This window comes from Pleurodeles waltl, chromosome 3_1 (assembly GCF_031143425.1).
Source record: "Pleurodeles waltl isolate 20211129_DDA chromosome 3_1, aPleWal1.hap1.20221129, whole genome shotgun sequence".
Lineage (NCBI taxonomy): Eukaryota > Metazoa > Chordata > Amphibia > Caudata > Salamandridae > Pleurodeles > Pleurodeles waltl.
In genome coordinates, this window is record NC_090440.1 from 1,627,066,625 (window position 1) to 1,627,092,636 (window position 26,012).

Consider the following 26,012-nt stretch of genomic DNA (forward strand, 5'->3'; position numbering starts at 1 on the left):
CAAAACAATCTGGAGTCAGTCTGTGCTTTCACAAATATGTAATTGCAATATCTATGGAATATAGCAATGTAAATGTACTGGTTCACATACCAATGTAACACAGCTGTAGGCCAGGAGTAAACATAGCAGAGGGCACAAAGTGGGACCCAGATCTATGAAATGGAAAGTCAAAGTGACAAGTCAGTGTCCATACACTGAGGGAAAATGACAGAGTTATGCTAGCTCCAACAATAGTATGAGATGTGGGAAGCAGTGACATCTTCTTACCTGTGTCTCACTGGAAGTATTGCAAGATGATGTTGTTTCGGTTGTCGATATCCTCTTCTTTTGCCTCCTCTTCTTCACTGTCCACATGCTCCACAGCTGCCACAAGACCACCATCTGGCCCATCCTCCTGCAGAAAAGGCACCTGGCATCGCAAGGCCAGGTTGTGCAGCATACAGCAGGCCACGATTATCTGGCACACCTTCTTCGGTGAGTAGTATAGGGAACCACCTGTCAGATGGAGGCACCAGAATCTGGCCTTCAGGAGGCTGAAGGTGTGTTCTATTATCCTCTTTGTTCATCCATGTGCCTCATTGTAACGTTCCTTTGCCCTTGTCCCGGCATTCCTCACTGGGGTCAGTAGCCATGAGAGGTTGGGTTAACTAGAGTCACCTGCAAATGTCGAGGGACAACTGTTAGACACACACTAACCCTTAGGGACAACCCCATACCCAGACACCTATTTCAACTGTATGGGACTTGGCCTCACCTATTAGCCACCCACTGTGTCTCTGAATTTGGCCCATCACATAAGGGATGCTGCTATTCCTCAAAACGTAAGCATCATGCACAGAGTCAGGATACTTGGCATTCACATGGGAGATGTACTGGTCTGCCATACACCATCTGCACATTCATCGAATGGTAGCTTTTTGCTTTTTCTGTACACCTGTTCATTCCTGCGGGGGGAAAATGCCACATGTGTACCGTCAATGGCACCAATGATGTTGGGGATATGTCCCAGGGCATAGAAGTCACCTTTCACTGTGGGCAAATCCTCCACCTGAGGGAAAACGATGTAGCTGCGCATGTCTTTCAGCAGGGCAGAAAACACTCTGGACAGCACGTTAGAGAACATTGGCTGGGACATCCCTGATGCCATGGCCACTGTTGTTTGAAAAGACCCGCTGGCCAGGAAATGGAGTACAGACAGGACCTGCTCTAGAGGTGGTATCCCTGTGGGATGGCGGATAGCTGACATCAGGTCTGGCTCCAACTGGGCACACAGTTCCTGGATTGTTGCACGATCAAGTCTGTATGTGATTATGATGTGTCTCTCTTCCATTGTCGACAGGTCCACCAGGGGTCTGTACACCGGAGGATGCCGCCATCTCATCACCTGCCCCAGCAGACGTGCCCTATGGAGGAGAACAGCGAGCAGAGAGTCATCCAACACTGAGGTATCACAATGTGTTTTATTGCAGAAAAGTTAGTAATTCGCAATGTGCTAGTATCTGTCTGTATTCCCGGCCTAGAAAGGTGTGACACAGTTTTCATCCATCCCATGTGGTCCCCTGAAATGGCGGCTGCCTGACCTGTAAGGTGGGACAAGGGGATATGAGGTAACTGTGCTGGCGTTGTTCACTGTCGCAGTGGGTGGTCAAAGACAGCAGCGCAATTCTGCATTGGTTAACATTGGGCCCTATGGGTCCCAGGAGCCAATGACGATGTACGTTGGCAGTGACAATATGCACCGCCGAGGACGTGACCACCATTTTCTGTCTGTTCACTCACTTGATACCTGACCTTCAACAGGAGAGGACCTACACTGCAAGTGCTGCTGTAACCTGTGTCTGGAAGCGACAATGGCTCATGTGTCTGGGGAAAGGGCTCCTGCCTTCACTTCGGAGGAGTTGGAGAAACTAGTGGATGGGGTCCTCCCCAGAACATGCAACAGTACGGTCCTTCAGACAAACAGGTGAGTACACTGTGAGCATGCTGCATGGGCAATGCCTGCTTTGAGTGATGTGGATGGAAGATACATGGGGGGTCTGAGGCCTGCATGTGCAGATGGTGAGTGTATGTGCGTCAGCTCATGGGTGCGAACTGGTGGGCAATGAGTATGAAGGTCCTGACGGGTGAGTAATTTCCTTTCCCCCTGTACTATTCCTCCAGGTCAGCGCCCACCAGGACAAGGGTTTTTGGCGTGCCATTGCCAAGGACGTCCAGACCCTCGGGGTCTACCACAGACGGAGCACCCACTGCCGTAAAAGATGGGAGGAGCTGCACCGCTGGAGCAAGAAGACGGCGGAGGCCCAGCTGGGGATGGCCTCCCAACGTGGAAGGGGTGCCCGTCGCACCATGACCCCCCTGATGTCCCGGATCCTGGCGGTGTCTTCCGGAGTTGGGTGGGCGCTTGAGGGCATCACAGCAGCCACAAGGGGGTGAGTATCTCTCATTCAGCTTACTCTGCATGCATTACGAGGTGTCTGGGTGGGGGAGGTGGGCAGTGGGTTCCCCTAGGCCAGTGCGAACTTGGTAGACAAGGTCCCTTTTGAGGCAGGCTATGTGGCACCCCAACACCACTAGTGGTAAGAGTCATCTACACCTAGTCAGGCTCCTCTGACTTCCAGGTGTGTAGCAATTGGGCTTAGGCCTCGTACCCCATGGTCAGGTGAATTTTCTAGAAACTGTTAGTGCATGGCGTAGTGCTGAGTGCTGCTCCCTGTGTGTTGTGTCTGCCAACGGTAGTGGTGTTGCATGCACTGAACATGTTTTTCTTCAGTCTTTCCCCCCTTCTTGTGGTCTCCCTGTTCTTGTGTGCAATAGCATCATCATGCGTAGGAGCAGTGGGACCGGAGAAGGAGGGAGCTGCAACCCACTTGGCCCTGTAGGGTGAAGCAACAGAGTCTGAAGCCATCAGTCGGTCGTAGGGCGAGGGGAGCTCCACGACGAGGACAGGAGCATACACCAGTGATAGCGATGCCTCCTCTGATGGGAGCTCCCTTGCGGTGGCAAGCACCTCTGTGCCCACCGCATCAACAGGTACAGGCGCCACCCCCCCACCAGCACCGCCCTACCAGCAGCCCCTCAGCGTGTGTCCTGTGCCCGCTCACCCAGGAGGGTGGGCATCTCCTTCGCCCTGGGCACCTCAGGCCCTGCCCCAGTCAGCCCTGCTGCCCTCATTGAGGAGGCTATTGACCTCCTGCGATCCCTCACTGATGGGTAATCTACCATTTTGAATGCCATCCAGGGTGTTGAGAGGCATTTGCAACAAACAAATGCATACCTGGAGGGCATTCATTCTGGGCAGGCGGCCCAACAGAGAGCATTTCAGGCTCTAGCCTCAGCACTGATGGCAGCAAATGTCCTTGTGTCCAGCCTCCTCTCTCCAACTTCCTCCACCCAGACCCAATCCCCTGTACCTCAGCCTATCCCAAGCACACCATCAGGCCAGCATGCACACTCATCAGCACACAAGAGTAGACATGGCAAACATAAGCATAACACATCCCACCGGCACTCACACAAGCACCATCTCCATGCAGACACTGCAACATCCAATGTCTCCACTGTGTCCCCCTTCTCCACGTCCTCCTCCTCCCGCCCTGTCTCATCTCCACTCACACCTGCATGCACTACATCCTCAGCCACTACCTCCATCACCAGCACGCCCATCACCACACACTGCTCATGTGCAATCACCACCCCCACTACCATTCACACATCTCCAGTGTCCTCTCCCAGTGTGTCTGTGAGCCCTCCTCCCAAAGTACACAAACGCAGGCACATACTCACCCAACAGCCATCCACCTCACAACTGCCTCCGACCCATGCACCTTCACCCAAATTCAGCAGACGTTCACCTCCTACAACCACTGCCTCTTCCTCCACTCCCAAACCCCCTCCATCTTCCCTTCCCAGTGTGTCTAAAAAACTCTTCCTGGCTAACACTGACCTCTTCCCTACACCTACTCCCCCCGTCCTTCCCCTAGGGCCGTGGTTTCCAGGTCCCAGTCCAGCAGCTCAGCCACCAAATCCCCAGGCACAATGGGGCCAGCAACTGCGGAGTCGAGTGCGCCACCCATCAGGGCTGCCAGTGTGCCACGTAGCGAGGTCAAGGACATTCCGCCACCTGCCAAAGTGAAAAAGGTGCCCACATCCCAGAGGGAGAAGCCGCACCTACCAGCCAGCAAGGGCTCAGCAAAAACAAAAGGGGATAGTGTCAAGACAACTGCAGCACCATCAAAGGTGGGGAAGGGGCAAAAGCACAAGAACAGGTCAGGAGAGGGAACGGTGGCACCGACTGAGGGACCAGTGTCACACCTTCTGTCCACGACCACACCAACCTGTACGGCGACGAACACCGCAAGCTGCCTCTCCACCACAACCACCACCTGCACAACCACCGGCACACCTCTAGCCTCAGCGACAGTCCCCAGCATATTCCCCATTGGGCTGTGTCCCTCAGCAGGTGCTGACCCATGCACCACCGCCAGCACCGCCACCAGCCCTGCGACGTGCTCGGACAGTGGCACCACCGCTGACATGGCTACCATCCCCAGTGGTCAGTCATCCGAGGCTGGCGGAGACTTCCTGGACCGTGGCCAGCTTCCATGAGGCATGACTTCCATCACTGTTTGCACCTGCAGGTGGAATGCGAAGCCGCAGCAGTGTGGGGTATGTTGCTGCCTCCCTGGCGTATCATGCCACCTCAGCAATCTCATGGCACACAAATCCAGGTGAGGGAATTGTATCGGCCACACTGCACGTGGAGCACTCTGGGCACCATGACCCCTCCAGAACCAGTGGAGATTGACATCCACTACCTCAGTCCTTGTCAGGATGAAGCACTCTGGGCACCAGGCCCCCTCCAGAACCAGTGGAGATTGACATCCACTACCTCAGTCCTTGGCAGGGTGAAGCACTCTGGGCACCAGGCCCCCACGAGAACCAGTGGAGATTGACATCCACTACCTCAGTCCTTGGCAGGATGAAGCACTCTGGGCACCAGGCCCTCTCTAGAACCAGTGGAGAGATACATCCACTACCTCAGTCCTTGTCAGGTTGAAGCACTCTGGGCACCAGGCACCCTCCAGAGCCAGTGGAGATTGACATCCACTTGAGAGACTGTGGCTTTGCACTCCCCAGGATAAAGCAGTGGGCAAACCACCCACTGGAGAGACTTGAGAGACTGTGGCTTTGCATTCCCCAGGATAAAGCAGTGGGCAAACCACCCAATGGAGAGACTTGAGAGACTGTGGCTTTGCAATCCCTAGGATACAGCAATGGGCATGGAGCCCCCTCGTGCAGCAGCGGCGTCGTGCGTTCATCTCGCCGAGGGCCCCCTTCCCCCTGAGGTGCCTGTATATTTTCGACCTAATGCCCCAGCAGTGTTCTCTCCGTTTCCAGTATCTAGTGTGGGCTTCGCCCATGCATTTTGGGCCCAGAGGTCCACGGACAATGATTGGTACACTATCCGGACTTGTGTAGTTGGTGTACATATTTGTATATACTGAATTTTGATTTTTGACTATCAGATTTTTCATGATTACAATTGTTACAATCATTTCCTTTTGTCCTTGCATTCTTCCAGGGGGTGAGGGGGCGTATCTGTAATGTTGCTGCATGTATTTGTGTGTATGGTTTTGTGGGTGAGGGTGGGGGTGGGGGTGGGGGTATCGCATGTTGTGTGTGTGTGTCACTCTCTTTTCCCTCCCCCCTCCCCTGTGTTGTAGGTGCAGTACACACCGTGGTCGTTGACTGAGTCTGTCTCCTGGTGGAGCAGGAGGAAGAGCAGCATATGCAGGACCTGTAGTTCAGCTCTATGGCGTCCTGGTTCCTTGTTGGGTGTCGAGAGGTGAGTGGTTTCCCTTCCGTGTACTGTTTCCGCCTTGCTTTTGATAGCATTGGTTCCGCCACGGAAAAGGTGGCAGATAGGCCTCTTGTTATACAGTACTTTGTCCTCCGCCTGTCTGTTGCTGGTTACCACCACGGTGTTTGTTTCTACCGCTGTGGTGGTATGAGTGTTAAAGTGTCTGTCTATGTTGGCGGTTTCCGCCATGGTCGTGATTCCATTTTTTTTCCACCGGCCAGTTGGCGGTATTACCGCCGCTTTAACACCCACCGCCAGGGTTGTAATGAGGGCCTTAATCCTTACAAATTCAATTCTCGACTTCCACTGGATGGATTTTTGTTGTCTTGGTATTGTTTTACTCAGATAAATATTCTACATTTTTCTAACCTGGTTTGAATTTTTTTGTGGTGCTTTCACTGTGTTACTGTATGACTTAGTACACAAATACTTTGCACAATGCCTTCTTAGTTAAGTCTGCCTGCTCTGTGCCAAGCTACCAGAAGGTGAGCATAGGATAACTTAGGTTGTGTTGGGACTTACCCTAACTAGGATTGTGGTCCCTACTTGGACAGGGTGCAAACCCCGCCAACTAGGGACCCAATTTCTAACATTGGTGGCAGCCATTCAGTGCCTTACTAGATTAATCAATTAAATCTACCCAGGATTGGTTGGAGAGCTTCGGACTTTCCCTGAATCTTGGGTGATACTTCTCATGGGTCAGTCCAAATTTGGCAATTAAGATGGCTTTCGTTGGACTCTGCTTGGTCTCGTCCCCAACCTCTAAAGTTAGAAATGTGCCCCTCCCAAATGTTGGCTTGTATTTCCACAGACCCACCCCCAGTGCTCTTCAGAAATCCTGTGTACTTTCAGTGCAACTTCATAAGCAGAAAACCACTTATCAATGTCATCTTCCACCACATAAGTGGACCCAAAGCCCCTGGGTATATGAACCTTCTTATCTCAATCAGGGACTGCATGTATGCTGCCACCATCGCTGCTGAAAGCTTGCCTGGCCTTGAGTTCCAGCTCTTTCAAACTCACTTCATGAGCCAACAAATGTTTCTTCTCAGCTAAGGCTCCTTCAGCCTTCAGGGCATATTTACAAGCCCCCAGCACCACCTTGCGCCGCCCTAGCGTCATTGTTTTTAATGCTAAGGCGGCGTTAAGGAGGCCTTTATCCCACTCTGTATTTAAAAAGTGGTGCAATGCTTGCATTGTGCCACTTTGTAAACCCTTGCCCCACATTATGCCTGCACCAGACATAATGTATGCAAGGGGGGCATTCCACTGCAGGGAGGCCCGAAAAAATGATGCAGTGAAATTTACAACATTTCACGGTGTCATTTTTCCACCATTTTTGCCTGGCTGGCTCAGGTATGCAGACAGAACCTACCACTCTGGTCAGGTCAAGTAAGTTACACACCAAAAATAACCTGTGCTCACCCCATGGTAGCTTGGCCCTGAGCAGCCAGAGGCAATGTGTACAGCGCTTGCACAACCCACTCACACCAGTGACACAATAAACACACAACAAAAGAGGTTCCACACAGTATATATTAATATATAGTATAGTGTATATAATATAGACCAAAATGAAATAAATCATGACAGGGTACTCCTGAATAGTACTCGTTATCCTGTCAGTGCAAGTGTCTAAACAGTATACATTCTACAGCAGGAAATGCAAAGGTTTAGTGTTAATACATATATCACCAAATGTTACCATAACTGCTGGGTATATCATGCAATACAGTTTGGAACACACACACAAATCTCCATATACAATTACAGGGAGCCAGTGTCCTGTGTCTTAGGCTCGGAACACACTACTTTCAGTGAGGCTCATGGAATCTACCGTATTTCACTCAAAAAGAGTGCAGGTGTCCTGACGACCTATTATTGACAGGAGTGGGTGATAGAGACTGGGGTGAGTGGGTTGCGCAAAAGGTTTACATATTGCCTTTGGGGATAAGCCTGACTGCTTTGCGCCAGGCTACCAGGAGGCAAGCACAGGATATCTTTGGTGTGTAACTTACTCTAACTAGAGTAGTGGGTCTACCTGGCTTACATGCATACCCCAGGCAACCGGAAACCCCATTTCTAACAATGTGTATATGTCGAAGTGCAAACTATTGTTACTCACAGTAAAGGGAGCAAATTTCTGAAGTGGGCTGTCCCATTGCCCCATGTTGTAGGCTCTCGCTGACAGATGGAAATTGCGAATGGCATTTCATTTGACAACCCTAATGGATGAAGAGGAATGACCAAAACCCCCCTTGCGATCTCAAATCCACATAGCAGTAAAAATATTGCAAAGCGTGAATTATAAAATCCAATGCCACCACAATTACAGCATCATTATTGAGTTGATGTGGCTTGTGGTAGCATCTCCTTTTCCATCCAACTGTTGTGTCACATACAGATTGCACTACAAACAATGACTTACAGTCTACACAAGCAGATTGTCCTTACCTGAAAACAAAACTGAAATGAAGTCCTTCTACTGCAACCAAGTATCCTCCATATCTGTATGAAACACAATTTGCTATGAATACTATACACTGGGCAAACCCGAAGCATAAACCATAAACATTTGCTTTTTTGATTGCAGATCTGTATGGGTTCTCCAACTGTTCTTCGTACATAGCCACAAACTTTTTTTCCTTTGCAATTCCGGCAATGGTTCTGATGTTACCAAGAGCTTCGTTTGAAATCTAGGTCAGAAATATAAAAGAACACATCATGTGGCCACTTAAAAAATTGGTATTTTTAAATCTCATTAGCACAAGCCTCTGTTCCATTTTTTCAGCATTCATATTCAATACAAATCTGATAACAGCCTTCCCTTTGCTGTTTGTTGAAGTCCAAATACTTTATATTAGGGTTGTCCTAGATGGAATAATTTTATTTCATAAATAATTCAGTGTTTAAAGTTGAACTCCTCCACATATAAACCATATACATACTTGCACTCTGCATTTACAAATGGATTAGAATCTTACGACCCATGAATCAGTTGCAGGCTACACACCGGATGCAATTTTTGCGAGGCACCTGCAATACTACTAGAGGCTATTTTTGTGCTGAGATGACGTACGAATCTATCACAGGGCAAAAATAATATTGTTTAGGATTAGTATGTCAATTCGGTTCACAATTTCCTTGAAATGCCTGTCAAGTAATCCAAGACACATTAATAGCATTCAAATGTCATGTGTGGCCCCTGGATCAAGCTCAGGCAGCTGGTGATGCTGCCTCAGATTTACGAGTTGTCGCGTAAACATGAGGTAGCAGCAGAAACGAATGCCACCCCAGGGGTGGCGTTAGCATGGCAAAGCGATGAGGAATGCTTTAATCCCTCCTTGTTTTTTGCTTTTTCTATGTGTGCTGCAGAATGCAGCACAGATAGAAGCAAAATGCCATGCACGATTGTTTACGTGCAGGAAGTGACACCTTTCTGCACATAAACAATCATTCGAAATGTAGTACTTCCATGTGTGCTGCATTTTGCAGCACACATAGAAGTTCCATATCGCCATTATAGATTGTTTATGTGCAGGAAGGCACACCATCTGGCACATAAACAATCTATGCCCTCAACGCAGACACCCTTGCACTATGGTGTAAGGATGTCTGCATTGGCACTAAGCAGCTTAATTCAGCACCACCGCAGGGGTTTGCCCTATTCCTCTAAATACGGTGCACCCCTGCATTTCAAAAGTGGCACCACACTGCGCCACTTTAGCATAAATCTGGTCCTGAGGGTGAAATTGCAAGTTTGGTCGTCTGACTGCTGGGCCATCAATACGGCGATCAGGAGGCCACTGCGAAGCCAGTGACTTCCAGACCGCTGTATTATGATGTTCCTGTAGTGCTGGCTGGGCAGTCAATGCAATGGCATTAGTTTTGGCTCCAAAAGAGAGCCGAGGCCAATGTCAACTGCACGGACTGTGCTGACAGGAGCACCTCCGCACTGCCCACGATATGGGCATGGGCAGTGCAGGGGCCCCCCTGTGGCCCCATCTCTGCATTTCCACCGGCCCTTTCATGGCAGGATTTCCTGGTTACTGCAGCACAGGATGTACTGGATCCAGGTTGTGGACCAAACGACATGCCCCAGTGAGATTCATAGCAAGGATGGTCACCCCGCCATACCTACACCTGGAGGTGCAATTACGGGCTTTCCTGGTCTACGTAGCACAGAATGTGCATGGATCGCACATGAGACCCACCCGGGCGCATGTCTGGGTGAAGACCGGGCCAAGAGCGGGCCTTCTGCATCCATCCGCAGCTGGCTGAGGCTTGGCTACCCCTCTTGGACCGTGGAATTGACAAGGGGACAAGAGGAGTGATGACTGTTGAAAACTCTTTAAGAGCTATGGGTGAGAGAAAGGCTAGGGCCACAGTGGTAAGTGCCAAGGAGAAACGGGGGCAGCTTCCAAAGTGACTTGTTTATCTACTGCCATGTCTGCGATTGATACGGAGATTTAATTCACGGAAGAAAGGCTGGGTGTTGCGAGAAAAATGTTGTTGCTTTTTACCCTTAAGGAACCACTCTCCAAAGTGGCGGCAGTGATAACAACTGGAATACCCCAAGAGAGTGAAGGGGGTCCTACAAGTGAGCCCAATGGAAGAACAGCTTGTTTGCCAAATTGTTGTGTTAGTGAAGATGACTTGGATATTACCACTATGCCCTGGGAATCCCAACTTTTGCCTCATGCTGCTGGTAAAAGGTTGCATGTGGAGGATATCACCGCTCCCCCAAACAAAAGGAAGAAAGCTGGCCCTTGTCCGGTGCATGCTATAAACACTATGGAAAGAAGCGCGCTGACCAGGTTAGGACTGCCAATATAATGGGGGCTTCTGGTAACACTGGGCAGTCCCCACAAGTTGGGCTATCAGGAGTGTTGTGAAGAGAAAGGCTCAGGTGGAAGACGGGGGGTGGAGGCTGCCCTTGAGAAAGCACTGGCCCATCTGGCCGTGGCTCTGAAAAGCAGCAACAAGAACCTGAAAGAGCTTTTTGCTCATGTTAAATCCAAGTAATCTGAAATCCCAAGAAAGAACGCTGAATATCATCACTCTGGAGGATCTGAACCACCCATGTCATCGGGCACTGGGGATGTTGCTGAGAAAAGGGCTAACACACAAGTGATTTTGGCAAATCAGGACTCTGTAGCATACCACCCAATCATGAGCCACATTAAACCTGGAGCCACTCTGATTACCTCCAGTCCTGTCAAACAGAACTGAAGCTAGAAACCTTCAGGCACTGCAGCTTCCCCCAGAATGCATGACATATATATTTGTATTAAAAATGTACTGCTCCTTGATCCATCTTCTAAGGAGCAAGACCACCAAATAAAGAACAAGGTGTCCCATTGGTTTGGCAAAATGCTCAAATGTATGAGTAGTGACATGCTCTCAAAAAGCATAATCGATGTACGGAGGGTCCATTAGTTAGGTAATTCTCAGAAGAAGGAAATGGGTCACTGTATTGTAGTCATCTTTCGAGACCCACAGTTGGTGGGGTTTTTTTTGGAGGAGCTTCGCAACCTGCAGGAACCTTGGCAAGGAATACAGGTGGTGCCTTTAGGCTCTTAGGATTTTTTTACCAGTCTAGATCGAGTCAGAGGGAGCATGTACAAAGACCCAATAGTTTTGGTATATCCACACATAACCATTTTGCTCCATTGGAGGAGGACTCTTAGGAGAGGATGTGAGTGTGCCAGTAGATGAGTGATCTAGGGGAAGCGAGGGCTATAATGATTTGTCGAATTCCCAGGAGGTTGAGGTTACCTCTAGCTGCTCTCCAAGTGTCTCATCAACAGTTAACAGTTAACGATGGTCACTTGAAATATTCAGCTACTCTATTGTTGGAAGGCCAAGATGCCTGGATCAGTCCTGTATGACTTCTGCCTGATTTGAATGTACTTTTTGGGAATATTGTGGGGATAAATGGCAAAGAGGCAGATAGCAATTGGGTACCACTACTCTCCAATCATCAGATTGTCTGTTTCCAAGAAACCTGGGCATGGTCCAACATACACATTAACCCCTTGGGTGCCCAGGACATAACAGTTACTTCCTCAGCAGCACTGCTTGGGTGCCGAGGACGTAACCGTTACATCCTGCACCTGGCCTTCAGGGGAAGTGCTAGCTCTCCCCCCGAGGGCCTCCCACCCCCCTCCCCTGGGCAGGAATGGAAGGGGATTCGCTTCCCCTTCCACCCCCACCCCATCTAATGACGTCAGCGCGCAATTGCACGCTGACATCATTAGAGGCCGCCATCGCACTGGAAGACATTTGCTTCCAGCGTGTCTACAAAGAAATAGGTAAGTTTCTCCTGCAGCCGGGGAGGATTGTTTATGAAAGGGGCATCGGGTGAAAGGAAAGGCCTTTCCTTTCGCTCGATGTCTCTTTCAGCATTCCTGCTGCCCGATCGCACTGCGATCGGGCAGCAGGAATGCCCACTAGAAACCAGGGATTTTATTTTTGTGTCTATTACATGTGGGAAGAGCGGCCCCTTGAGCAAGGGTTGCTCCCCTTAGGGTGGCATATAGTTTATCGCCGTTTCTGCCCCTCTTGGGGGCAAATTGGCCTATTATTTTTAGGCTGATGGGAGCAGAAGCCACAGGGACACTAAAGATTGTTTATGTTTGTTTTTTTGTGTGGGGGGACGGACCCTTGGACAAGGGTCATCACCCAAAGGGGGCACAGCACTGTTGGGCAGTTCTGCCCTCCTTAGGGGCAGATCAGTCTATTTTGTTTAGGCCCATCAGCCCCCAAGAGGGGACAGAAACCACTTAGCACCTGGGATCTTATGTGTGTGTGTTTTGTGGGGGGCAGCCCCTTGGGCAAGGGTCACTCTCCAAGTGGGACCAATATTATTTACACCACTTCTGCCCTCCTTGGGGGCAGATCGGACTATTATTGTTAGGACGATCTGTTCCCAAGGGGGGCAGAAGCCACAGTGACGCCAGGGATCTTTGTTCTTTGTTTTTTTGTGTGGGGAGACAGCCCCTTGGAGAATGGTTGCCCCCCAAAGGGGGCACAGTACAGTTGGGCAGCTCTGCCCCCCCCCTCCTTGGGGGTAGATCAGCCTATTTTGTTTAGGCCAATCTGCACCCAAGGGGGGAAGAAACCACTTAGCGCCAGGGATCTTGTGTGTATGTGTGTGTGTTTTGTTTGGGGGGGTGGCCCCTTGGGCAAAGGTCGTTGCCCAAAGGGGGGCAATATTATTTACACCATTTCTGCCCCCCTTGGGGGCAGATCAGCCTATTATTTTTAGGGTTTTTGCTCTTTTTTTTTTTTTTTGGAGTGTGTGGGGTGGCCCTTGGACAAGGGTGGTCCTCCAGAGGGGTCATAGCACTGTTGGGCTGTTCTGAGCCCCACTGGGGACAGATCGGCCTTTTTTTTAGGTTTTAGGTCCATTTGCCCCCAAGGGGACAGAAACCACTTAGCATCAGGGATCTTGTGTGTGTGTGTGTGTTTTGTGTGGGAGGCAGCCCCTTAGGCAAGGGTTGCGCCCCCCAAAGGGGACATAGTACTGATGGCCATTTCTGCCCCCGCTGAGGCAAATCGGCCTAATTTATTTAGGCCCATCTACCCCTAAGGGGGCAGAAACCACTAGACACCAGGGAAAATGTCTAAATGTTTGGTGGCAGGTGTTTGTCAACTGGCGAAGTATTTGCATTTGTGATTGTAACAGTTTATTTCTCCTTTTTGTTCTAGTTCAAAGCTTTTGCTTCCTTTGCTGTCAATCCTTGTGGTTTTGTCAGTGGCTGACCTCCAGTTTGCATAGTTGCATGTTTTAGGTAATAAAAAACAATTTACCTCAAAGGAGTAATGTTGCCATGCAAGAATGACATTTTTGTAAGTGGTGTACTAAATGCAGGATTGTGTGTGAAATTGTTCTTTGATTTTTGCACAACGATATTTGTTTTGTCTCATGTCTAATTTTCTTTTCTTTTTTTCTTTTCATTGGGATCTCATTGGTGATTGCTATGTTTTTGCAGAATTGTTGCTGGTCAGCCTAGCTTTTTCAGGCAAGTGATTGGTATAGTTTTTGAGTACATAACTCTTTGTGATAAAGCCACACTTTGTTTATTACTTATTTAAGACAGTGCTGGTTGTTGTTGGCACATTTGTCAAGTTACTTTTCCTAGAAAAGATCATGGCTAGCCGCAGGGTGACCGCTCAGCAGGTTGTTTGTATGCTTTTTGAGTCATCTTCTGATCATGATTATGAGACTAACTCTGCATCTGAGGCAAAGGAGGAAGAAAGAGATTCTTGCAGTGAATTTTCTGTCCAAAAGGAATATTCTGATGAGGAAGCCACTCTCAGTGCAGATGAAGGGCCTGTTTTAGAGGAGGACACTGATGTGGCAATAATACAGCAGCCTGGGGCTGAAAGCTTTCCCATTGGAAGACCTAACACCTGGGTTGCCCCAAACATGGAGCAGCCAGGGTTGCCTGCCTTTACTGGTCTACCAGGGTGTAGAGTGAATACAGAAAGGTTTTTTCCTGTTAATGTCTTTGAGTGATGATGTTGATGATGTATTTTTGGAAAGGGTTGTTCAGCAGACTAATTTGTATGCGGAGCAATATTTGAGGGACAACGCTGCCAGACTTAGGCCACAGTTTAGCGCTACCCAGTGGATTCCCACAAATCTGGAAGAGTTGAAAAAGTTACTGGGTTTGACTTTTTTGTTGTGGTTGATAAGGAAGCCGTCACTGGCTTCTTATTGGTCAACTAGGCCCTTGATGGCAACAGCTATATTTCCTGCAACCATGACTCGTAATCGGTATTTGCTTCTTCTTCGGATGCTGCATTTTGTTGACAGTGCTTTAGCCCTGCCACGAAATCACCCTGATTATGACCGTCTTTTTAAGATTAGGGATATCCATGTTCACTTTGTAGATCGGCTTTCAGAGGTCTATGTTCCAAGGAAAATAATATCTGTGGACGAGTCTTTGGTCCTGTTCACGGGTCAGTTGGTTTTTAGGCAGTACATTCCTAGCAAGAGGGCACGGTATGGAATTAAAATGTATATGCTGTCTGAAAGTAGTACAGTCTATGTTTAAAATTTCCAGGTTGACACTGGTAGGGATTCCAATATTGACCCCCCTAGTTGTCTGCCCACTTTTGAAGTTAGTGAGAAAATTGCGTGGGAACTTGGTAGACGACTGTTTAACAAAGGTCACCATTTGTACGTAGATAACTTTTACACTGGAGTGCAGATGTTCAGGGAATTGTTCAGCGTGGACACTGTTGCTTGTGGCACAATCTGCTCTAACCAGAAAGGCTATCCAAGGCAGCTTGTCTGTGAAAAAACTTGAGAGGGGACAGTTCAGTGCCTTGCGAAGTGATGAGAAGCTAGCTCTGAAATTTGCAGACAGGAGGGATGTGTACATGCTGACCACCATCAATGATGAGAGTACTTCCCCTGTGACTGTTTGGGTTCAGGTTGCTGAAGTGTGCAAACCTGTGTGCATTTTGGACTACAGTAAGCACATGGGTTGTGCTGATAGAGTAGATCAGAGGTTGGAACCTTACACTGCTGTTCATAAGTCTTCCGTTTAGTTTAAAAAGTTGGCCATAAATTTGTTTAATTTAGCAACCTTTAATGCTTTTATTGTGTTCAAGGATTGTTCCCCTGAGTCAAGGATGACATTTCTTAAATTTCAGGAGTCAGTGATAGAGAGCCTTGTTGTGGTGGAAAATGCAAGAGTTCCTAGAGTAGCAGTGGTGGAGGATGTGGCTAGATTGAAAGATCGCCACTTTCCAGATCAGATTCCTCCCATTCCCAAAAAAGACTTTTCCGCTAAGCAATGGAGAGTCTGTCCCTGACGAGGTATCCGGAGGGAGACTCGTATATATTGTCCTTCAAAGCCTGGGGTGTGTGCGGCCAGCTGTTTCAGGAGTTTCCACACCCAAAATAATTTTCATATGTTCAGTTTCACAGTTGGCATTAATGTCATGTATTTAGTTAGAGCTTTTGTGTTTGTAGTTTTGTACTTATTTAGTAAGTGGTTTCTTTGTTGTTTAAAAAAAAGTGATGTGGTGTGCATGGAGTGGCCCTTGGCTGGTGGTGTGCATGGAGTGTCGCTTGGCTGGCGGTGTGTGTGGTGTGGGGTTTGGCTGGCAGTGTAAATTGTGATTTGCTGTTGGCCACTGCAACACACTACTAGCCATACGCCAGTCTACAAACTCCCATCAGCTGGTGTGATTGCAGTGCCAGGCATGTGGGCGTATGAAAGTGATTGGCCCGTTGAATGGCACTGTCTGTTGATGCAAGTGTTGTAATGTGCTGGGCCCGCGGCTGGTGGCGTGAATGGTCTTGTGCATGTCATGTATGAAAGGTGTGTGAATGGACTATAAAGCAGTTGGTGACTTGACGCGGCTTTACAGCTCATGAGCTACGAGTCATTGGTTCAGGTTTTTTGGCATTTCAGTTATTAACAGCGTATTTCATGTTTGTGAAATCTCTTGTTAATAAAATTTGATCTACTGAACCATCACTAACCCTCATGCCAAATCCAACCAGTATGTGTGGTAAAAATGAAAAAACCTGCTCCACTGTAATCAGGCGTCGAAGCACACCATGCTAGGTGTCTTAGGTGGGTCCCCGATGATGAAGCATGCCACAAACTTGGCTGGTGGGTGAGGGGTCTTTTTAACATAACCTAAGTGTGTTTCTTTTCACAATTTTAGTTTTTGGAACATCACAGAAGAACGTGGACAAATCAAAATGATCTATTATAAAACTACCTTTTTTTGCAGAGGGAGTGGCACCTGCGTTTTTGGTCCCGGGTGCGGCGGTCATCTAGGGAAACCTACGAAACGCAGATATTTTTTAAAACAAGACATCCGGTGGAGTCAAGGGAGGTGTGGCTTTCATGGATCCCCCAACATTTTCTTACCCATACTCCCTGCAAACCTCACAATTTGCTTAAAAAAAGCATATTTTCCTCACTTTTCTTTGCAGGATCACTGCGCCGCCACAAATTTCCTTCTACCCATCATTCACCCCAGTCTCCCAAGTAAAATTATACCTCACTTTTTGTGGGTCCCCAAAGCAGAGTCAGTCTAAAAATGTATAAAAAACAAATTGTACGTATCAACTCGCTGTGCTATCCCCTTAATCTCTACATGTTAGGTATCATTTTTGTCGGCAGACAGAGGGGAACATTGGGGGGTAGGAAATTTGTACTGGCACAGTGATCCCACAAAGAAAAGTGTGAAAATTTGATTTTATTTTAGCTAGATTTGAGGTTTTCAGAGGAGTCCGGGTAAGAAAATGTTGGGGGATCCATCAAGCCACACCTCCCTGGACTCCTCCGGGTGTCTAGTTTTCAAAAATGTCTGGGTTTGGTAGGTTTCCCTAGATGACTTGAGGAAAAAAGTGTTTTTTGCCAATTGTTGAGGTTTGCAAAGGATTCTGGGTAATAGAACCCTGTGCGAGCCTCACAAGTCATCCCATCCTGGAATTCCCTAGGTGCCTAGCTTTAAAAAATGCACAGATTTGGTAGGTTTCCCTAGACACCAACTGATCTAGAGATCAAAATCCACAGCTAGGCAATTTGCAAAAAACAGGTCAGTTTTCTTTGGGAAAATGTGATATGTCCATGTTGTGTTTTGGGGCATTTCCTGTCGTGGGCACCAGAATTCAGAGATGTGAAAAATTACCACTGCTTCTCAACACCTTATCTTGTGCCCATTTTGGAAATACAAAGGTTTCATTGATACCTATTTTTGACTCTTTATATTTTACCAAATTAAATTGTTATATACCCAGTATACAATGTAAACCCATTGCATGGTGCAGCTCATTTATTGGCTCTGGGTACCTGAGGTTCTTGATGACCCTACAAGCCCTATATATCTTCGCAACCAGAAGAGCCCAGCAGATGTAACGGTATATTGCTTTTGAAAATCTGACATTGCAGGAAAAAGTTACAGAGTAAAATGTGGAGAGAAATGGCAGTTTTTTTCACCTCAATTTCAATAATGTTTTATTTCAGCTGTTATTTTCTGTAGGGAAACCTTGTAGGATCTACACAAATGACCCCTTGCTGAATTCAGAATTATGTCTACTTTTTAGAAATGTTTAGCTGTCTGGGATCCAGCACTGGTTTTACACCCATTTCTGTCACTAACTGGAAGGAGGCTATAGGCACAAAAATAGTAAAAATGGGGTATGTCACAGTAAAATGCCAAAATTGTGTTGAAAATGTGGTTTTATGATTCAAATCTGCCTGTTCCTTAAAGCTTGGAATATGGTAATTTTAGCACTGAAAACTCTTTGTTGGTGCCAATTTCAGGGAAAAAAACACAAGCTTTCTTCTGCAGCACTTTTTCCCATTTTTTAAACAATTTTTTTTTTGCAGTATTTTGGCTAATTTCTTGGTCTCCTCCAGGTGAACCCACAAACTCTGGGTACCTCTAGAATCCCTAGAATCCATAGGATGTTGGGAAAAAAGGACGCAAATTTGGCGTGTGTAGCTTAAGTGGCAAAAAGTTATGAAGGCTTAAGCGAAAACTACCACAAATAGCCAAAAAAGGCATGGCACCTGAGGGGAAAGGCCTGGCAGCGAAAGGGTTAATGACTTTTTGTCTATTTCTTAGCATGCTATGCCAACGCCAGCTAGGCACTATAGTGGTGGCTTTGTAACACTTATAAGCACCACCTTGCTGGCTAAAGTGGTTAAGACACGGTTAGACTCTCCCTTTTTCCAACTGATAGTCCTGTCTTTGCCTGGTTGTCCCCTAATCACACTCATCAACTTTTCTCATAACAATTTTACTAGATTTTACTATAAGCAATGTCCAAATTGTGGATTCTCTGGCATATAGTCTAGATGAGATGCTATTAGGTCTGATATCATCATCATCATCACATTACTTTATTTCGATAAAAAACATACCATAAAAGTGCAGTACATAACAATCCAGAAAAAGATTATAAAAGCAGTACCAATAAGATAGATAACAAATTCTAAAAAGAGAAATGTTAAAAACAAGATAAAATAATGATATAAAAGGGTTATCTTTCTCCATAAATATAATGCTTAAAAAACATCCAGTCCCAACTAAAACATCAAGCTAATAGGCATACACTTAAATACAACAAATGTGCACTATAATACCTACTTCTAAAAGCTACTACCAAGACTTATTTTTTAAAATCGCTGATCTAAAACGCCATATTGATTCAAGAAATTTTTCCACAGGGTAAACTATTTGTACGGATGAATCAGATTTAGGTACTCTCTCAGCAAATAAACAATTCCTGAAACCCATTTGTTTGCATAGGGGAATAATCCAAAAAGCCCTCTGTTTGTCCTATGCACGACATTGAAAAAGGACACGAAGATCAGACTCTTCATTCTTACAACCCATCGGGCATAACTTAGACTTATTGATAGAATTGGGCCATTTATGAGTTAAAGAACACAAAGGAAGAGACCCTATTCTAAATCTAATGAAAAGAGCATGCGCATATGGAGAGAGTGCTGCATCCATAAAGGGCTCGAACTCATAATAACATTTAAATTGCAGAAAGCTATCAGTCATGGAAGAAGGCGCAACTTCAGCCAGTTGTGTAGTTTGGACTTTGAGCCAGAAAGCGTCCTTCAGTGTCTGAACAGCATTTTTAGGAATAGAAAAGGGATCCTTCCAAGAGGACCCCAAGCCAAGGTGGAATAAGGACCGTTCAACATAAGAACACCACTTAATCTTGGTGTTGGGGTTAGAGCCCACCAAATTGAGCAGCCCACATCTAAATGGAATGAGAGCGTCTGATGACCATAGCTGAATCCAAAACAATAATGGCCTTAGAGCAGCAATCTGGTTAATAGGAAAAAGATTTAAATCTATTCGGATGGGCAAAGATGGAGTACTTGATGGAACTTTTAATAACGTATTTAAAAACTGATTTTCCGCCCTAGTCAGGTTCTCCAGATTGCAGTGGCCCCATAACTCGGTACCATACAAAGCCCCCCCCTGGCTTGTGATTTGTATATTTCTAGAGCAGCAGTCAGGGCAAAACTGGGGGAATCTGGTTGCAAATCTCGCAATACCACCCGCCCTTTGCTTCAGGCACATTAATGATTTCTGGATATGGGACTGCCAATGGTGTGATTCTTCTAATTTTACACCTAGATAATCAAAAGTGCCCACTCTCTCCAGTGGGATACCTTCAAGGTAAACAGGTCTCCTAATTTTCTGCTTTTTGTCTCCAAACAACATGTATTTCGTTTTTGATGAATTAATTTCCAGACCATGATCTTAACAGAACTCCACGAACCTTGCAAGCAAACATGAAAGGCCCATGGCTGTTCGGGAGAGTAACAAGGTATCGTCAGCGAATAAAAGACATGGGAACTTCTGCCCTCCCATACTTGGGGCATCACTAGGACAATCCAAAAGGTAGGGGATACATGCATTGATAAATAGGAGAAACAGGGTGGGCGCGAGTACACAACCCTGTCTCACGCCACGGACTGTGGGAAATGCTGGAGTTAGATCACCTGCCAGACCCCATCGTACTTTGCCGCAATTGCCTGAATAAAGATCTTTAATTATATAAAGCATGGAGCCGGGGGCTCCAGCTTTACTCATGACTTTCCACAGTTTGGGACGCACGACAAGGTCAAAGACGAATTTCAAATCAACAAATGCCACAAAAAGAAGCCCTGAATCCACGTCGCGGTCTTCCACTTTATGGTAATGAAGCGGAAAACCTGGTCGATAGTACTGACCTTATCTCTGAACCCTGCCTGGAGATGGCTTGGAATCTGATATTCCGCTATCCAATGCTTCAACCTACTTAGCAGCTGGTAGGAAAATATTTTTTGCAAATTGTCTATGAAGCTAATAGGTCTGTAGTTCCGTGGAAGATTCTTCTCGCCTTTCTTGTGTATGGGCACAATAATTGCCTCCTTCCAAGAGTCAGGGTAAGACCTAGTAGACAAGGCAAAATTCGATATCCTATTTATGTACCGAGTCCATTTGGGCAGATTTGATTTATATAAATCTGAGGGAATTCCATCCGGCCCAGGTGCCTTCCCTGATTTTTGGGCAAGAATTGCCAACTCAGTTTCTTTTAGAGTAAAAGGGGGCAGAGAGATCGCTGGAGAGCAAAGTGGCGATAACTCTCCAAAACTGATGACAGCGGAGTCAGAAGTGGGGCCATATAGCTCCCTAAAGTAAGTTAACCAGATGTCAGCGGCAATATGGCATTCTGGGACGGATGAGAGATTTGAGTCTCTACGCGTAACCAGAAGCCAAAAAAGTCCTGGGTCCTAGCCGCCTCGGCCAGTTTGCCCCATAGTCTCTCCTCATGCTCGAGTTTACACATCTTGCATGTGGAGACATTAGATCTTCTTGCTCTCACAATAGCTTCCTGATCCTTAGATCTTAATACTTTAATCAAAAAACTCTTAGCCTCTCTGCGCCTCTTGTCAAACCACTTGCTGTTGGATGAAGAGGAGGAGTTGCTTCGATTCATGACAGTTTTGGTAAACAACTCCTTAAGGCCTGCAAAGAGGTCCGCGTGAGAGGACATAAATTCCAAAGAGGTTAATACAAAGTGATCGTCAAAACACTGGTGTCTAGAGACTAAGGCACGCAGTTTATCCCTTAACATGTTAGACTTCTAAAATGAATCCCATCTCTCAGCATGCCTGTTACTGGACAGCTTCAAGGCTCCATGAACATTGGAAACAAAAAGAGACGGGGCTCCTGATAAAAGAGTTCTGTCATAAACAATTTGTAAAGGCGCATGATCACTTGTGTGCCATGGGCCCACCTTCACATCTATTATGGAATGCCAAACCCTTAAAACAAACATAACATAATCTAAAGTACTGCTATATGATCCCCTAAAAAAGGTTGGACTAGCGGGAGTATCTGCTGGGAACCGTCCATTGCCAAGGCGAAGACAATGTATTACTATAAGATCTGTTTTCTGCGAGACCCTACTACAAACAGTAGATAACACTGGCTGCATTGGAAAAGGGGAAATATTCCACACTTCATCTTCAGTCTGCGTTGCCTCAATAAAGGCCAAGTTCAATTCAATTTGCGCATTAAGGTCGCCTGCAATGATAATATGATATTTGGGACGAAAGTCTAATATGAGATTATGCAGGAGATCTATAGTAGCAGACCGATGATTGGAAGGGCCTGGTCTATTGTAGATATTGATACATACAACTGGAGTACCTGAGGTTGGCAGTATTGCTATTGCCAAAATATCAGGGGAGTCTACAAAAATCTCCTTATTTACCCACACCTCAATCGTCTTAACCCAGGTGCATAAACCCCATATTGCCCTACCTATGGGAGACTGCGTAGCATTTTTAATATAAGAACAAAACCCTTGCCTATACACACTTTCCGTAGCCCACGTTTCCTGGAGCATACAAATGCAAAAGGTTTCAACATAAGCCCCCCCATTCAGAATCAGCTAGTTTACTTTTGATGCCAGCCACATTCCATGACAAGAGCATCCCTGTTAAATGTGCAATGCAACAGGTAGGTTTACTAGTTGAATCGACTAGGGAATGAATGTTGTTGTGTTCAACATGCGGTACAGGATTAGAGTTCACAATAAAGACAGATTGAGGGTCCCGTGAAGTATAAACACCTGAACTTGACAGGATTCTTGCATGTGATAACGACTGTGAATCAGGACTAATGCTAGGGTGACAGAGATTAGAAAAACTTAGTCAATCAATATCTGAAGTGAACCCCCGAAGCTCAGAATCACATGCACTAATGCGTTTGCAAACGGAACCCATATCAGTCACAACAGCTAGGCTGGGTGTTGGGCCAATAAAAGCAACATGGCCAGTTGCATTGATTGGTACTGGCATAGACATACTTGATCGAGTGGACAAACTCATGCTTCCTGAAGCAGAACGGCTGTCACTAAAAAATATATCAAGTTCCTTACTTGTGTGGTTGCAATAGGCCAGGGACCAAAAGGGGACTTGAAAGAATGAATTAATGGTGTTCCGTCCTGCCGGATCGGCCACATAATCGTATGGCCGATATAATGTCGTCATGAATAATTGAGCCACAACCTCTAACATTGCAGATCCAATGCGAAACCTTGTTAGTTAAGGAAGATTTGTCTTCCCACGTTTGTGCTGAAGGCGGAGGGACGTTGTGCATGTACATGCAATTTTCAGTGGGCATGTAGGAGGGCTGGCCTGATCCTAAGGTGGTGTTCCAATTCCCATCAGAGTTGGAGAGATAGGAGGTATGGATTTTGCCAAGGGCAGTGCAGCATTTCTCTTGTGATGAGGCCTATGATTAGGCCCCTGAACAACCTCAGAATTCAACGACGAATCTACTGACGAGAACACAGGTGCCAGGGGTGGTTACATGGCAAAGACAATGGCTTCAGTACTCGAGGTAGATCAGGTTTCTTGAGAAGCTTAAGAACTTCAAGCAATAAGTGTTTCAACTCTCCTACTTCACTCTTTAAGCTGGAGACCAGGGCTAAAAAATCTTCTCTAGGGGAATCACAATTGGGGGGCAGGGGAGCCAAAGGAATCTGTTGAGCACTGTCCAAGGCTTGTTGATCCAGAATAGAGAAACGATTTGAGCAGGTGATCCCATGAATAATAGTATCAGTAACTGAAACTTTCAAATTAGACTTGGGTACAGAATGTAAGGAAGAATTGACAGTTCTAGGAGGGCTTTTAGAAGGAAGTGCATGAGGCGGCACACTCATGGGCTGAGCTTCAGCAGAAAAATTAGTCCCAGATGTTAAAAACGGCAATAAAGTCCTCGATTTCTGCCCCTTCCGAGCGTTCCTCTCTTTTTTATTGAGAATTAGTTCCACTTCTTCTATTAAGTTATCGATCTCTCTAGACACGCAATTAGTATGGAGTTGCGTGACTCTATTAGGTTTTGAAATTTTAGATTTAGCAGGGCCCAAATCAGGACTAGTTCTCACCTTGCGTCTTACCATTCTGTAGAAGAGACTCCACACCAATTTAGGGGCAAATTTGAAAGAAGGTAAGCACAGCTATATCAGAGAGCCCCAAACCGTACCTTGGGGCCCAGAGGTGGAGCCCAGCCCTGCCTCAGATGGTCACAATTGGTCACTGATGGGCCCGCCCTTAACCAGGGCTCCGTGGCACGCTTGAACAGATCCGCGTTCAGAGAGTGCAGCAGGGGACCTGGAGAGTAGAATAAGCCTTTGCTTCTCAGGCCTCACTAATCCCCAATCCACAATGTAAAACCAAAAAATAAAGATATGTGGCCCAGCCCAGCCTTTTCCAGGCGCTTACGGGCACAGGACGGGCCCGCCCTTGGCCCGGGCTTTGCCCGGGCACGTCCCGTGAAGCGGGCGCGCGAAAAGATTTAAAGGGGCTTCAGGTCCCGCCCCTGGCAGCTCCAGCAACACTGCGCGTCCCGCGAGGCAAGCGGGCGCACAAAAAGATTTAAAGGGGCTTCAGGCCCCGCCCCTGGCAGCTCCAGCAACACAGCGCGTCCCACGAGTCAAGCGGGCGCGCAAAAAGATTTGAAGCGGCTTCAGGTCCCGCCCCTGGCAGCTCCGGCAACACAGCGCGTCCCGCGAGGCAAGCGGGCGCGCGAAAAGATTTAAAGGGGCTTTAGGTCCCACCGCTGGCAGCTCTGGCAACACAGCACGTCCCAATATTGTTGGGGGGTGACATTAACCTTAGGTTATGTTCTATTACGGTTGACCTTGTGTGTTGGCTGGCAGATAGCGACTTCTCTAATTTTTCACACTTCATGCTTAACCCTTGGGGAGCTAGGTTAAATAGGCTGGTGAGGGCACATGACCTTATTCTGGATACTGGCCTAATAGCAAATCGCATTTCCCATCAGGTGACATTTACAGGGAGAGGCAAAGCCTTTGATTTTCATATTCTTAATAGTGCTGTAAGTGATCACAACCCATTGGTGCTCAGTTTCTTGGTAGTTCTTTCTCGGGCATGTGAAGGCAGGATGGATTGTTCAGTAGAATATACAAGAAATAGGGGTGTGCAAATGAAATGGAGGGATATTGACCCTGGCATCTCCTTAATGCAACTTATAGGGAATTGCAGGGACAAGTTCAAACTTTGCCTTAGTGATAATCCTGACCGAGGGTCTGTTTTGGGTGCTTTCTCTGAGATTTGTGAGGTGGCCAAGGAACATCTAGTAACGTCTAGGAGTTGTCACCCACAGAGGCCTGTTAAATGGTTTGCTCATGTGCCTATAGTAGTCTTATGTGTGCCATGAAAAGCTCACCAAGGACTCCATCAGAGGGAATGAATTGCAGGGAGCTTTATAAAGAAGCTATCAGGTAAAGGAAAGACAAAATCAGAGGTGAGGCATGGGAGCAGCTGGTTAGTGCCTCTATTAAGAAAGATGTAACCCAATTTTGAAAGGTGGTTAACATCTCCTTCTTTTCATTGAACTCCAATTCTGTCATAGAGGTTTCTATACCTGAACATGTTTGGTCTGATAATTTCACGAAGTAATATAATTGTAAGGAACTTAACTGGTATCTCTGGTTTGCTCCCCTCCTACTGATGCACCGGGTTGGGTAAATTCTGCTGATCTAGACATTACATTAGGGGATGCAATTGTGGCAAACAACAGCAGCCCATTGAAAAAAAAAACAGGACCACATTGGGTTCCAGTTGACCTTTTTAAAAGCAACTTGTCGCTGTGTGCTCCAATTTTAGTAAATGTCTTTAGCAGTGTAAAAAAGTTTGCTCCATCTATTTCTTGGTCAAGGGCTACTATTGTGTTGATTTATAAAAAAAGGCAATAGAAGTGATCCTCACTGTTACCAGCCAATATTCTGGGTAGAGTTCTTTCAGATCAACTGGAAGGCTAGGCAAATGAAAATAGCATTCTATCGTCCACTCAATATAGTTTTAGACAGGGCCTAAGGAAGTCAGGCCAATGCTTGAAACTGCACTTGTTTGTTGTTTAGAATGTGATCGTCAAGGAGGGTTGTCTATTCTTGGTGTCCATGGACCTAAGTGTAGTCTTTGACAACATTATTAGGGGTAAACTATGGGACCTGTTGGTTAAGAGAGTTGCTAATGTTAAAATTGCATATTTCCTCTCACAACTGCATGCTGATGTAAACAGAAGGATAAGGTATGGGCCTAATGGGGAATGTTCCACATAT

At 46.7% G+C, this 26,012-nt stretch overlaps 1 protein-coding gene across 1 annotated transcript in view; it reads right to left on the reverse strand.

The window, feature by feature from the left end:
* Window positions 1–26,012, reverse strand: part of ABCB11 (ATP binding cassette subfamily B member 11) — a 443,062-nt gene that overhangs the window by 64,015 nt on the left and 353,035 nt on the right. Inside the window, exon 24 of the mRNA XM_069225280.1 lies at window positions 8,315–8,556. Coding sequence (XP_069081381.1) covers window positions 8,315–8,556 — 242 coding nt within the window. The remainder of the gene's footprint in view (window positions 1–8,314; window positions 8,557–26,012) is intronic.